The 12743-nt window shown below is 43.9% G+C and overlaps 2 protein-coding genes across 7 annotated transcripts in view; one reads left to right on the top strand and one right to left on the bottom strand.

Annotated features, from left to right (window-relative positions):
* The first annotated feature begins 256 nt into the window (after nucleotides 1-256).
* On the top strand, nucleotides 257-3117 carry dbx1a (developing brain homeobox 1a). Its single transcript, XM_026378778.1, has 4 exons — nucleotides 257-620; nucleotides 728-829; nucleotides 2274-2476; nucleotides 2585-3117. Exons 1-4 carry the CDS (start codon nucleotides 257-259, stop codon nucleotides 2876-2878), a joined length of 963 nt encoding a protein of 320 aa, XP_026234563.1. The 3' UTR covers nucleotides 2879-3117.
* A 1421-nt stretch (nucleotides 3118-4538) lies between these two features.
* The window catches only part of nav2a (neuron navigator 2a), a 159504-nt gene continuing 151299 nt past the window's right edge, over nucleotides 4539-12743 (bottom strand). For all 6 annotated transcript variants that reach the window (XM_026377783.1, XM_026377786.1, XM_026377784.1 and 3 more), the window contains 13 exons: nucleotides 11124-11296; nucleotides 10817-10970; nucleotides 10153-10339; nucleotides 9928-10028; nucleotides 9741-9836; nucleotides 9299-9476; nucleotides 8819-9054; nucleotides 8475-8626; nucleotides 7992-8063; nucleotides 7639-7835; nucleotides 7427-7545; nucleotides 6207-6407; nucleotides 4539-5951 (listed from right to left, as the gene is read on the bottom strand). In XM_026377783.1, the coding sequence (XP_026233568.1) occupies nucleotides 5826-5951; nucleotides 6207-6407; nucleotides 7427-7545; nucleotides 7639-7835; nucleotides 7992-8063; nucleotides 8475-8626; nucleotides 8819-9054; nucleotides 9299-9476; nucleotides 9741-9836; nucleotides 9928-10028; nucleotides 10153-10339; nucleotides 10817-10970; nucleotides 11124-11296 (1992 nt within the window). In that variant the 3' untranslated portion in view covers nucleotides 4539-5825. The remainder of the gene's footprint in view (nucleotides 5952-6206; nucleotides 6408-7426; nucleotides 7546-7638; nucleotides 7836-7991; nucleotides 8064-8474; nucleotides 8627-8818; nucleotides 9055-9298; nucleotides 9477-9740; nucleotides 9837-9927; nucleotides 10029-10152; nucleotides 10340-10816; nucleotides 10971-11123; nucleotides 11297-12743) is intronic.

Below are 12743 nucleotides of genomic sequence, written 5' to 3' on the forward strand. Positions count from 1 at the left end.
TAAATTGCGTCCTCCGGCCAATCAGCGGGCCTGGGGATGCGGCATGAAAGCGACCCATGTGGAGAACTTTGTTGAGCCCCATTGTTGAGGCTGTCAGCCCTGAGAGGAGGTCCGGGGGGGCACACTGCTATATAACAGCTCTCCCCAGAGTGAGGAAACCAGAGGACTTTCACATCATTCACACGACTGATTCTCTCCCAGCTGACACAAGGAGTATTTCAGATTTCACACACTGTGGTTTTTTTTTGCCGGGACCATGATGATCCCAAGCGTCATTGCGCCTCCTGCTCTGTACCCGGGGCTGTACCGGCCCGCGGCTCTGCAGCTGAACCAGACTCTGCCGTCCGCCTTCCCGAACCATTCCAGCTTTCTAGTGGAGGACCTGCTGCGGATAAGCCGCCCTGCCGCGTTTATTAACCGGACTGTCCCATCAGCGAATGCATCCCTGCCCACTGCCACCACCACCGTGTCCTTTAGCGGCGCGCACACAGAGCGCGCGGTGGCTACGACCGCGGTAACGCGCGAATCGTGCTCGCCGAAAACGTCGGTGCCAAACAGCAAGGACCCAACTTTTCTCAAGTTTGGAGTCAGCGCCATCCTGGCACCTTCACCAAAGACCGGTGAGTAGAGTCCACTGTGTGAGCACGTCAGAGCTCTGTGTGTCTCAGCTTTTCTTTTTCACCCTCGTGGATTATTTGTTTGTAACATGCCTGATGTTTCTCCACAGCGTCTTCACCCCCTACAATTCACAGCCTGCACTCCAAGACCTTCCCCGTCCCCTGCTTTGACGCAGCCTTCCACCCCATATTCCGGACGCCTTATTTACCAGGTAGGCGCAACTTTTACGCACAGTTCACGTTCACCTCTCTTTAGCCTTTAGAGCTCTGTCTGAACTAATTGCATATAAATGTAAAACATTTCCACCCCCTGTCATATATTTTAACCGCAGTAGAAGCAGAAAGGGGACAAACAGCCAGAAAAAAAGAAATCACTGTCTCATTAATGGGGACCGCTGGCTCTGCCCTCGCCCGGACCCACCCACCCACATCCTAATTAACCAATTATCCCAAATCGTCACGCTCTAAATTTGAGGCGGAGTGGCGAGTTCTAGTCCCCCCCTGCCTCCCATTGGTGGGCGTTTTGGCATTTCCCCGTCTCCGCGTTTTCCCACAGCGCCCAGGGGGCCACCGGGCCGCTGTGGCGGGCAACAAAGCCTTCAGCACCGTGACCAATTTGGTCATCTCCCACCGGGCGAACCACCCACACACCCCTGAGAGTGACTTTTACCAGGCGGGCCAAAGGCGTGAACCAGTCATGCACTAATTTCCCTATTAGGCTCTATTGAGAGATTTCAATATTCTCACAAGACCACATAGCGCGTCGTTGTTCCTGATTCTGCTGTGGCCACAGGGCAGCTACAGTCAGGAGGATGTCCAGCCAGCAGTACGCAGAGAGGAAAGGTGTTGTGCGTGGTGGGATTTCAAGTAAAGCCCAGCTCCATTCAAACTGTCCCAGCTGGGGAAAGTTCTCCTCAGCGTGCTGCGCGGCCCGGTAGCGCTGACTTCTAGTCTCCGCTCCTCTTTCCTCCAACCGGGCCAATCAACAAGCCGAGATAAAGAATAATCTCTTGGAAAAGTCTATAAAGTCGCTGGTCCGTGCTTTCATACCGACAAATCATAATGGAGATGAAGCCTTTTCATGGGCTCAGCTGAAAGCCTCAACAAAACAACGCCGGGGTGCTGAATAGCTTTTCGTGTTCATTTAATGAAAATGATTTGAGGGCACGAAGGGAAAAATGCGCCATTCCCCTCCACTCTTCACCCCCACCCCCCCTCCGTGCATCAGTATTCTGGTATGCAGTTGTGTTTAGTTTGAAAGTGTAAATCTCCCTTTGTTGAGATAATATATGGCCTTCGCCGCCTGTCCAGAGTCTTTTCTCCGTTAGTTCATTACTACACAATTACCGTTCACGGTTTATTAACTCCTCTATCCGCCCTCACAGGGTTCCTTAAAGGATATGCTACCTCTTTAACATACCAATGCGGTTGGGGACCGGCCAATGTGCTAATTAGTCACCTCGTGCCATTTCACTCCAAACAGACACAGTGCACAGCTCCAAAACGGGAAAACGTCCAATCCAATTAGAACAAGTTGAAAAGTATGATCTTAAAGAGAAATCAGTATCTTCATATAGAGAGGATTCTCTCTCTGTTTCTGCTGAGATCTAAAAAAAATGATTCTGCTCTAACAAGTGAAATGTTCTCGTCTTCCAGCTTCTTCATCCGTTGTTCCCATCCCCGGGACCTTTTCATGGCCTCTGGCCGCCAGAGGGAAGCCCCGCAGAGGGATGCTGAGGAGGGCGGTGTTCTCCGACGTGCAGCGCAAGGCCTTGGAGAAAATGTTCCAGAAACAGAAATACATCAGCAAACCCGACAGGAAGAAACTGGCCTCCAAGCTGGGCCTGAAGGACTCACAGGTAGATGATCTGAAATCACTGTCTGCTCTCAAAAGCTTCACGTGTTTGCTCGTCTACAGTGTAGATCTCTCCTTTGCACCCGTCTCATTCCTCCTGATCTGTCTGCAGGTGAAAATCTGGTTCCAGAACCGGAGGATGAAGTGGAGGAACTCAAAGGAGCGAGAGCTGCTGTCCTCCGGGGGCTGCCGAGAGCAGACCCTGCCCACCAAAGCGAACCCGCACCCGGATCTCAGCGACGTGGGCAAGAAGTCCTCCGCAGAGGATGAAGACGAGGAAGAGGAGGATGAGGAGTTCAGAGGAGAGAGAATGAGCGCGGCAGGGTCCAGAATCTCCTCTCCCTCTCTCTCCAGTAAACACTCGGACTTCTCAGAGTCAGACGAAGAAGAAATCACCGTATCTTAATTTATTTTGAAGAGCAAATATAGAGATTTAACCCACGACCACATTTTGAAGACTCCATAAATGTCAGTGTTAAAACAGAAAAGTTCTACTCTGTCACGTTTGTTGCTCCATCAGTGCGCCCTGACTCTCCAGGATCTGCTTCTGAGACACCGATTTGCTGTTTTGCACAGCTTTGTTCAATTGTACAGTATTTTGTACAATTTTGTATGGAATTTTTATGCCAAGAAATTTGAGTTACTTTTGCCTTGACCTTGAATAGAGTTGTTTATTAAAAATGTAGCTATTTCGTTAATAATTTATATGGATTTGTTTAATATGTATGTTGTATCATGTGCTGTACATATGTTTATTTCACCATTTTTGTATAAATACCAAATAAACTTGTAAACAATTATAAGTAAAATGTATTTTTTTTAAATAACAATTTGACAAAATTAAATCATAAATAATCATTAATTTTATTGAATCACAATAACTTAAGACTAGTACAGTGATATCAGATTTAATTCTCCAAGCCCTGGACAGACCAGTGATGACAAATGGCATCAACCTGCTCTGACGTAAAGAGACTGTACACAAAATACTCCTTTTCAAGTACTGTAACAAATCGGCTAGAAAAAGTCATCAAAATGCTGCAAGGTAAACTATTTACAAAGTAATGTTACATATAAAAATGCACATAGCAAAGAAGGTTAAACATTCATTGGAGTTTGTGAGTAATAAACAGACTGACTGCTTCAACAACATCCACACCTCTCAGAACAGGCTTTAAAACAAGACACTGCACCGGTGTCTCTGTGCTTACAAGGACCGTAGCAGGAGAGGCTCTTTGAAACACTCATTTGGACAAAGGACATTGGCCACAAATCTGAAAGTCTTTACATATCTGGTTCTGTGCTTCATGTCTCGGCAGTGCTGAAAACCTCCTGTGGGGCAAACGCACATTCAGCTGTTGGCTTCCATCTGGAAATCGGAATGAATGTTGCATAGGATCGGTGACAAAAACACTGAAAGCGATGGAAGTCGTGGTGAACTGCGTGACCCCCCCCAGCTTTAAACATCTGTCTGCCCTTCCCAGGAAGAGAGGCCAGGCTGGGAAGTTTAACCCAAAGGAAAAATACAATATTCTTTATTTTTTAAGCCACAGGTCAAACTGTTTTAAATTATCATTCATCCACAAGTACCTTTATACCTTTAACCTCCAATTAATTATATTACTATAAACAAAGCAGCATATACACTAGTTTTCACTTAATTAGTTCAACAGGTTCGTTTCATCACAAATCACATAATCATAATAGACAATGAGCGTGGTGAAAGCACAGCTGAAGGATGAGGATGAGGTAAAAATCAACACGTCCGAAAACTTCCCTCAACCAATCAACCTGCAAAAGGTTCTGATTTTGAGCACCAAAACACATCTATAGATTATTTTTTTCCTTTCTTGCTAATGGTCCAAATATTTACACCAGCTTCAGCACTGGGTCACATGCATGCAACTTAATTTGAAACTCAAAGTACCACTACTCATTCACATCCCCTCAATCCCACGCGGCATTGGTGTTCGATATGATGAGAGGTCGACACTGCTCCTAGACAGCTCAAGGTGCACGAGGAGAGTCGACTCGCAGCCCTGTTAAGTTTACAGCCATTTAGACAAAGAATCAGTTAATGCAGATAGTCTGTTAGGAAAGAGTAAGGCATTGTTTGTTAGAGTCAGTCCAGCACCACAAGATATTTGTGCTACAACAGCCTGTTGAGGCCAATGTGCATGAAAGCAACAAGTTAGAAGGGACAGAGGCATCATTTGTATAACTTACAACACAGAGTCTCCTACATGGTAAACGTTAACAGAAGAAATCTAACCACGGTGAATGTTAATTTCCCAGGTAGGACCCTCTCCGTCTGGTGGGACTTTACCTTTGTGAGAACGTGGACTGTTTGTAAATGAGTTCTTGTCCTCGACCTCCTATTTTACAATCATCTGTAGATGTACTGGATAAGAAATTCCGTTTTTGTATTAATCTACTAAGCTCATCCTGTTAGTTCTGAGATTTCTTTCCACAGATTTTGACAGTTTACGTGCAGTTTTAACTCTATTGGTAAAACTTTGATATCATGCATCAGCATTTATAAACCACCAGTTCTCATTCTTTTTGTCCACTAAAGGCATTTAACTGAGAAACATCCAAACGTATCTAAATCATATCGTTTGAGACGTAAAATTGATGATCTCGATGATTTTTTTGGAAATGAGAGCAGGCTGGAGGGCTTAACATTCACTTTGGCTCTTTTTTATCCTCGTGCAGTCACACAGGCAACTTCAGCTGCAGAGGAGGAGAAGCAAGTCACTGGATGTTCATCCATGCATCCATCCATCCATCCTACCAGCAGCATCTTCATCTGTGCTCTGAAGTGCTGGTAGCTGAGGCTCAGAAGAGGGACTGTATCGCCATCTGCAGGCAGCTCAGGCACTCTGTGGTTGGGCAGGACCGACCAGGAGGATCTTGCAGATATCTCTTCTGATGAGCCGGAGCTGATGCTTGTGCCTCGGTGGAGGATGGACGACACACGGCTGGTGTTCATGTATGCAGGTGGCTGGTGATGATGTAAAGGTGATGCCTCAACAACAGCGTGTGCTTTTATTCTGTCTGTGTGAAGTAGATGTCAGACTCCCGACAGAGGAGCCGTGGGCCACAGCGGTGAAAAAAACAAAACAAAACAAACAAAACAAAAAACAGTGCAGTGCAGTAAAAACGTTTGTTGCCGTTTTTCTGAAATGTAGTTTTAACTTTATTTTTCTTGTCATATTTGGGTTACCTGCACCCAAATTCAGCTGGCTGCATTTTGTGGCATGATATTATATTCTCAACAAGAAGTTCTCACAGAACAGTTCTTATACAAAGTTCCTCCTGAAAACTGATCCCAGTGTTGCATTTTGATGCCATCACAAGGTTGACTCCAGCGATGAGTCCAGGATGTCGTCCTGGTGGCTGTTGCTGTTTGAATCGCTGTCGTAACTCTGTGGGCTCGACGAGGTCGCTGCCTCCTTAAGACGCATCAGCATGTTCATCTGTCAACAGAAGAAGTGTCTCAACTCAGAGATGAAGGAACATGTCCCCTTCATAGACTGTTTGGTTACCACACTGTGGATTAGTTTAGTTAAGATTTATTTCCCTATCTACTGTTTATAAAACTCACCTTTTCTCAGTCAGATAAAGGCAGATGTTTGTATTTAAATGTCAGTGTATTAAGAGAGATCACACATTTGTCCGTTGTGACTGTTTAGTAACAGATGTTCTTTTTCTGTTTCAATTGTTTTACTCACCAGTGGATCTGCATCACTGTCACTCTGTGGCGGCTCTTTCCTGACCCCTTCTCTTGGAACAGAGTAACCATCAAACCCCACGTCCTCAGGGCGGAGCTGCAGCAACGGGGGCCAATCAGATGGAGTTGGTGTGGCTGACCACGGGTAGGTGTCAATTACCCAGGCAGCAGGGTCCTCCCACGCAGCCCTGCGGCCGTACAGCTACAGAGACACAGAACATAACACTGAAAGGTACTAGAACATGTTCACCGGCAGAGTTTCAGCTTGGAGGTAGTTTGTCTAATGTCTGAGGCTCAGCCTGAATAGTCACTGAACTCTAAAATGCAGACCCTCAAAAAAAAAAAGTTAATTAAATAAAAATAAATAAGGTGAAATCAGTGTTTGCATTAATATTCACCCCCTTCAGCTCAGTATTTAGTAGATGTACCTTTGGCTGCAATCACAGCATGGAGTCTGTGTGGTTTAGGTATTAGGTAGGAATTTTTGTCTTTTTTTTTTGCAAAACTGCTCAAGCTCTATCAGGTTGCGTGGGGATCAGGTGTGAACAGCCATTTTGAAGTCCATCCACAAATTCTCTATTAAATTGAGGTCTGGGCCACTCCAGAACATTCACCTTGTTGTTGGTAAACCATTTCAACTTACATATTTTTATTTCATTGACATTACCTCTTAAACCTGTTTTCACTTTGACATTAATGAGGTATTTTTCCGAAAATTGTTTTGTCAAAGTTGCCAACTTTTATTGACCATGAATGATTTATAATAATCAATTAATCAATCAATCAACTGCAGCGTGATCTTGGGAGGATGTCAATATTTTGTTTTCTTCTTCTTTACAGATTCTCTGACTCTGCCAGGTTTCCCTTCAGTCCCACTCACATGTTGCATTCTAGTAATTAGCTGTTGCGTACCTAAATCAGATGTTAATTAGATGCAGATCATGAGTACAAACTGAATCTATTTCACCCTGATGAACAAAAGCCTGGTCCCCGGACAGAACAAATCCATTCCATAGTGAATACATTACATCATTGTCATACTCATTACACTTCTGCTTCATTCAGATAGATTCTTTAAACATACCCTCAGGCTACTGTCTCGTTATAAATTAGTTTTATTGTTAAAATCCCAGATCACCAACGTTTTTGTGCCAGTGACTGATCTGTCTAACATGAATCTGGCACAGTTTTGGACAGACTATATGTGGATGTTTTTGTTACCTGCAGTCCTTCCCGTACTGCCTCCAGCATGTAGGGGATGATGGAGTAATTCCAGAGGTCAGTGAACCAAACCCTGGATCCCTCCACATCCATGGGGCATGACAGGAAAAGACGAGGTCCTGCACACCACAGAGTAGAAAGGTAAGACCCCAGTTGTTTCTATGCAGACATTTATTAACCAATCTCTCTTCATTCGTGTAATGTCGTCTTACCAATGGTGACATCAGAGGAGCTGTGTGTCTCCAGGAAGCGGTTGAGGTGGTGCCAAACCCGTGGGATCCAGTCGACGATCTTTACCAGCTCCGTGTTGCGTGTTCGGCTGCTAATCTCCATCTCGATCAGCTTCCTCCTCAGATAACGACCAAGGAAGCCTTTCACAGGCTCCATGTGGTTGGCACACAGAACCCATCTGATCAGAGAGAATTCAGATATATCAAGACTGGAAAACATCACTAAAAGGTAAAATCTTCCCAAAGATTAACCCATAGACATAACATTTATTTTAAGGCTGTGTAAATCTTTCAACATCCAACTCGCAGGAAGAGGAGGATCAGGTGCACTTTACCTGAAGTTGTGGTGAAGCTGCAGGTTGGGGGCAGAGGATGTAGCTTGGCTCATGGTGCCGATAATGTAGGGGCTGAAAAGAGAAGAGAATTACACTAATTACTATACTTTCTCATCTCATTGCTTATGTGATGGTCTGATAGCTTCAGAAACCTGTTCTTCCCACATCTTTCCAGTGATGTCTGGGTGCAACCACCAACTTTTCAAAACCATCAATCACCTTGTGTTGTCAGCTCGGCTTCATACATGGCTGTTTGGATCAGGAACGCTTTGAATTTGGTTGGCCACCATGTCTTACTAACTACTTAAGGACCACAATTTACTTTCATTTACACTGAATACAAATGCTGCGAGCTGTTCTAGCAGAGCTGCTCTTGGAGCTGACAACATCCACCAGTCACCAGTAGAATTGTTTCTGGTTAACTAAACCTAAACTCGTTCAGACATGTTTATATCAGTGTTTTGCGTGCATATGTGAACTAACCAGTGCTGGTAGTTGCAGTTGAAGACGCCGTTGAAGATCTCTCCAAGGGAGCTGACGTGATGCAGGTTGTCCAGAATGACCACCAGAGGACTCTCCACCCCTGGGACACCACTGCACTGTTCAGCCAAACCTGACAGGTACTGACGCAGCTCCTACACAGGCAGTGAGACAGACAGCGATTTTCAGTACAAAACCTTTCTATCTACATAAGCCAGAAGGTTTAGATGTTTTTCACTTTTATGATCTCAATTGTCCTCATTTAATAAATCACATTAAAAAATCTCAAAATGTATATTTATTATATTTAGTGACAACTGTGTGATATAGAGTTTATGTGTGTTTACCTTGCTGGACTTGTGGTCCACATTAAAAGTTACAACAGCATGTGGGCTCCATGGTCGACCCTCCAGCAGCAGCAGGTGTCGAGACAGCTGATTGGCCAGGTAGGTCTTTCCTGTGCCACTGGGGCCAGACAAAATGACGCGTCTGTGCTCCTTCAGCAGGGAGACGTAGCGCTGCAGCATTGGCTTTGGGATCAGAGAGTCGAACACCATAGAGTCCACGTTCCTGCTACTCACACCTGGATACACCCGCAGACACATGTCAGCATATTCATGTAAATGCAGACGATGCAGACAGCTGTTCTGTCCAATACAGACAATACATTTCTAGATATCTCCTGTTTTTATTTACTAACACCGTCAGAACTGGTGGAATTATTTTTCTCATACTGCATTATTCTGTTTACGATGGTTAACTAGATTAACTAGAAGCAGCAGAACTGCATTATCATTTGCAAAATCAACTTTGTGACACGTTGGTACCTTTGAGTTGGATGCTGATGGTGTTGCTGTCTCCCACCAGGTAACCACACGGCAGCAGCTCAGGTGTTTGTGCGGCACTGGGGCTACTGGGACGGTGAATTTCTCCAATGTTGTATCCCTCCACGCTGTCTGAGCTCAGTCCCAGTTGACTCGCCGGGTCCACATGTGTAATGTACTCCTGTCAGACACAAAACCTGCATTTAAAGGCTGTTTTGAACAACTATATTACTATCTTCTTCTCGAAGTAAATGCCCATTTGCTCATTCATAAAAGCACATTTCAGTGTATGACTGAGAAAAGTGTTGTTTAAACAACTGTTTTATTTTTTACTGCCTGTGCAGCATTTTAGACAAAGACTCCTAAATCTTTTTGATTCCTTACAACAAACTGATGTCAAGGTGTTTTAACATTATCTGATTGTTGACTGCAGGTTTATGTTTACCTTGAAAAGTCGTCGGACCACTCCATCCAACACATCCCACTTGGTTTTGCCACTGACGCCAATGCAGCCGATCAAAAAATGACGGGGCTGGCCCTCCTTGGATGGGGAAAACATCAAAGAAGCACTTTTAGTGAAGGTTTTAACCAACAAAATACACTTTCAGTTGTGGTTTTCAAACGGGTCTCACCTCTCCCCACTTGGTCTCCTCATCCAGGCTGACGACAACTTTCACATGTCTTCCCTCCTTCCTCATTCCTCCCTCTGCACCTGTGTCATCCAGCAGCATGTCTGTCAGGAGAGCAGAGTGATTCAGGCAAGGTTCTTATTATAAAAACATACTTTCTATAGAGCTGAGTAAAAACCTGGTTCAAAAAAATTAAATTTCAGTGAACCAGATTTTCTTTCTTATTACCCAGGCTGGTGGACTCGCTGGTGGTGAGGTTTAGGCTGTGCTGGGAGAGCCCTGGTCCGGGCCCTGGAGTCTGGCTCAGTGTTTGAGGGGGAGGAGATGACGAGATGGAGGCCTGGGAGCCGGTCCTGCTGCCCTGAGTCTCCAGCTTCAGACGGTCATTCTCTGACTTCAGTTTCTCGATCTCTAGCTGCAGATACACACAGATGAAGTCAGGGCGACCAAAGCTCCAGCAGTTTAAAAATGAAAAAAAAAAAAAATTACATTATAGCGCCCCCTTCAGGCCAACTAATATAACTATATGTAATTCCCTTTCCTTTTTGAATTTCTACAAAACCTGTAGAATGTCAGATGTTGATGTAGACAGTTAAAACTATTATACTATTATACTAAAATAATTATACTTGTTTGGCCCTAAATATAAATAAAATAAATTAAATTTTAATTTAAATAATTTAAACAAAATCATATTGGTGTAATTTGCACATTATTATCCTACACGTCTAGATTTAAATTTCATGTTTTTTAGATTAAAATGTTTTTTGTTTGTTTATTGTATGTGATTTAACTTCCATAGGTCAGCATTTCAAATATCCTATTTAATATTACAATAATGACATCATGACGTCATACATGTAAAGGTGCGTCTGTGGGTGTGTCTGCTGACCTGCATGCGGTTCATGGCTTCCCGGAGCTGATCCAGCTGATGTGCAGAGCTGAGAGCCTCCAAGCGGATATCCGTCAGCTTCATCTCCTTCTCCCTGAGCTCACTCCGCAGCTGCATCACCGTTTCCGCCTCACTGTCCAAACACTCAGACAATCTGTACACACACAAGCAGAATAAATACTTACTGAAGTATAGAACAATATACAATATAGAGTTCCGTCTGTAGTGTACACATAGAGAGGTCTTCTTTGAAAATGTAAGGGTAAACTACAGTACATCCTCAATAGTACTGCAGTGACATACTTACAGTGTATTGGAGTGTGTGTTCCTGAGCATGTGGCTGGTGGCTGTGGTGCCGTTGTGGGGCAGTTTGGGGGAAGATGGCAGTGAGGAGTCCGTCATCTCCTCAATGTCGGAGTGAGAGGAGGCCGATTTGGGAGATTTCTTCTTGCTAAATGCTTGTTTGAAGGAGCTTCGCAGCTGCAGGCAGAGAACAGAGGGGGAGAGACAGAGACGGTGAGCAGGTGAGGAACACACTCACATTAACATACGGCTGAGAGGAAGGGTAGGAGTGTGCCAGGGAATGTGAAGGTAAAAAGCTGTGACAATGTGCAAATAAGTGAGGGGGAATAAGGGAATAGTGGGTAGGCTGCCGTAGGACTGAGTTCAGCTCTGAACATCGACACAGAATTCAATGTGTCCGTCTGTTTTCAGAGATAGTTTTGCTAACTACTTATGGCCCATTGTTTTTGTTCTTTATTTCTCAACTATCTAATTATCTTGATTTGCTGTATGATGCAGTATGGATCAATAAACCAGGATCTTAGCATCTTTTTATTATTATATTATTATTATTAAGTTTCCTAAAGGAGAAACTTCAAGGGAACAATGTGACAGTGAGTCCTGCTTTGTATATGTGTATTTATTATCTGCTAGAATTTAACACATTTACTTAAGGTGTTTTTTTTTTTTTTTTGTCTTCTAAGTTGTAATTGTCTATGATCCTGTAAAAATCAGTGAAACAAAAATGATGAGCCATGTTGAAACAATAAATATCCTTTTAGATAAGAAACATCTGTTTCCTCATCTTGTTGGAGTTAAAGTTTGTGTTTTGAGGAGAAATCCACTCCGAATACTTGTGACAACACTACCGATGACAGATTCATACATCTGCAAGCTCTGTAATAATTTAAATCATTTAAATGTAAATCAATTTTGCAACTTTAAAGCATATGCAGCACAGCCAGATGCTATTTTTCTTTGTGTGTGTGTGTGTGTGTCTGCAGCTACACTGAAAATATCTCAACATTATCTTATGTTACATGCAACCTATCTCATTAACGCTCAAGTATTTTAGAGTGGACTTGTCCTTTTGAGAACCAGCTGAAGTTTCTTAAGGCAGGTTTCAGGGAGCAGAGGTGTTGGGGTGAAGAGAAAAGGCACTACAGTGGCAGCACAGACCAGGAGAAAAAGGACAGAGGTTAGTAACCTAGAAGAGGTGCAGTTTGAGTTAGGCAGCTTTGTTTCTTTCTTTTCACGCAGCATATCAATCTTACCTCATAGACCTGCCACATGAAGCGAAGCAGAGGAAGACAGAGAGACAAAATAGCGCATGTTCATATGGGTTGGGGTGTGTTAATGTGTCAAGGAGGGACAGATTAAACCAGACGCCCCTACAAGACTAGAGCTGATTTTAGGGCAGCTGCAAGTTAAATTGACATCACAGCCACCATGAAATTGAGTCTTTCATGATCCATGTCATACTCCCACACACAGCCCCTATGAACTCCACATCCTACTGTCTGAGTAGCACCTGCATACCTCTGGGATCCCCCACACACACACACACAAAGGGCAATTTATTATCAGCTAAAGCAGGAAACTCTACACAAAGTGATAACTTTTAACAGCTACAACAAAACACTAT

Source organism: Anabas testudineus, chromosome 3 (assembly GCF_900324465.2).
Source record: "Anabas testudineus chromosome 3, fAnaTes1.2, whole genome shotgun sequence".
Classification (NCBI taxonomy): Eukaryota; Metazoa; Chordata; class Actinopteri; order Anabantiformes; family Anabantidae; genus Anabas; species Anabas testudineus.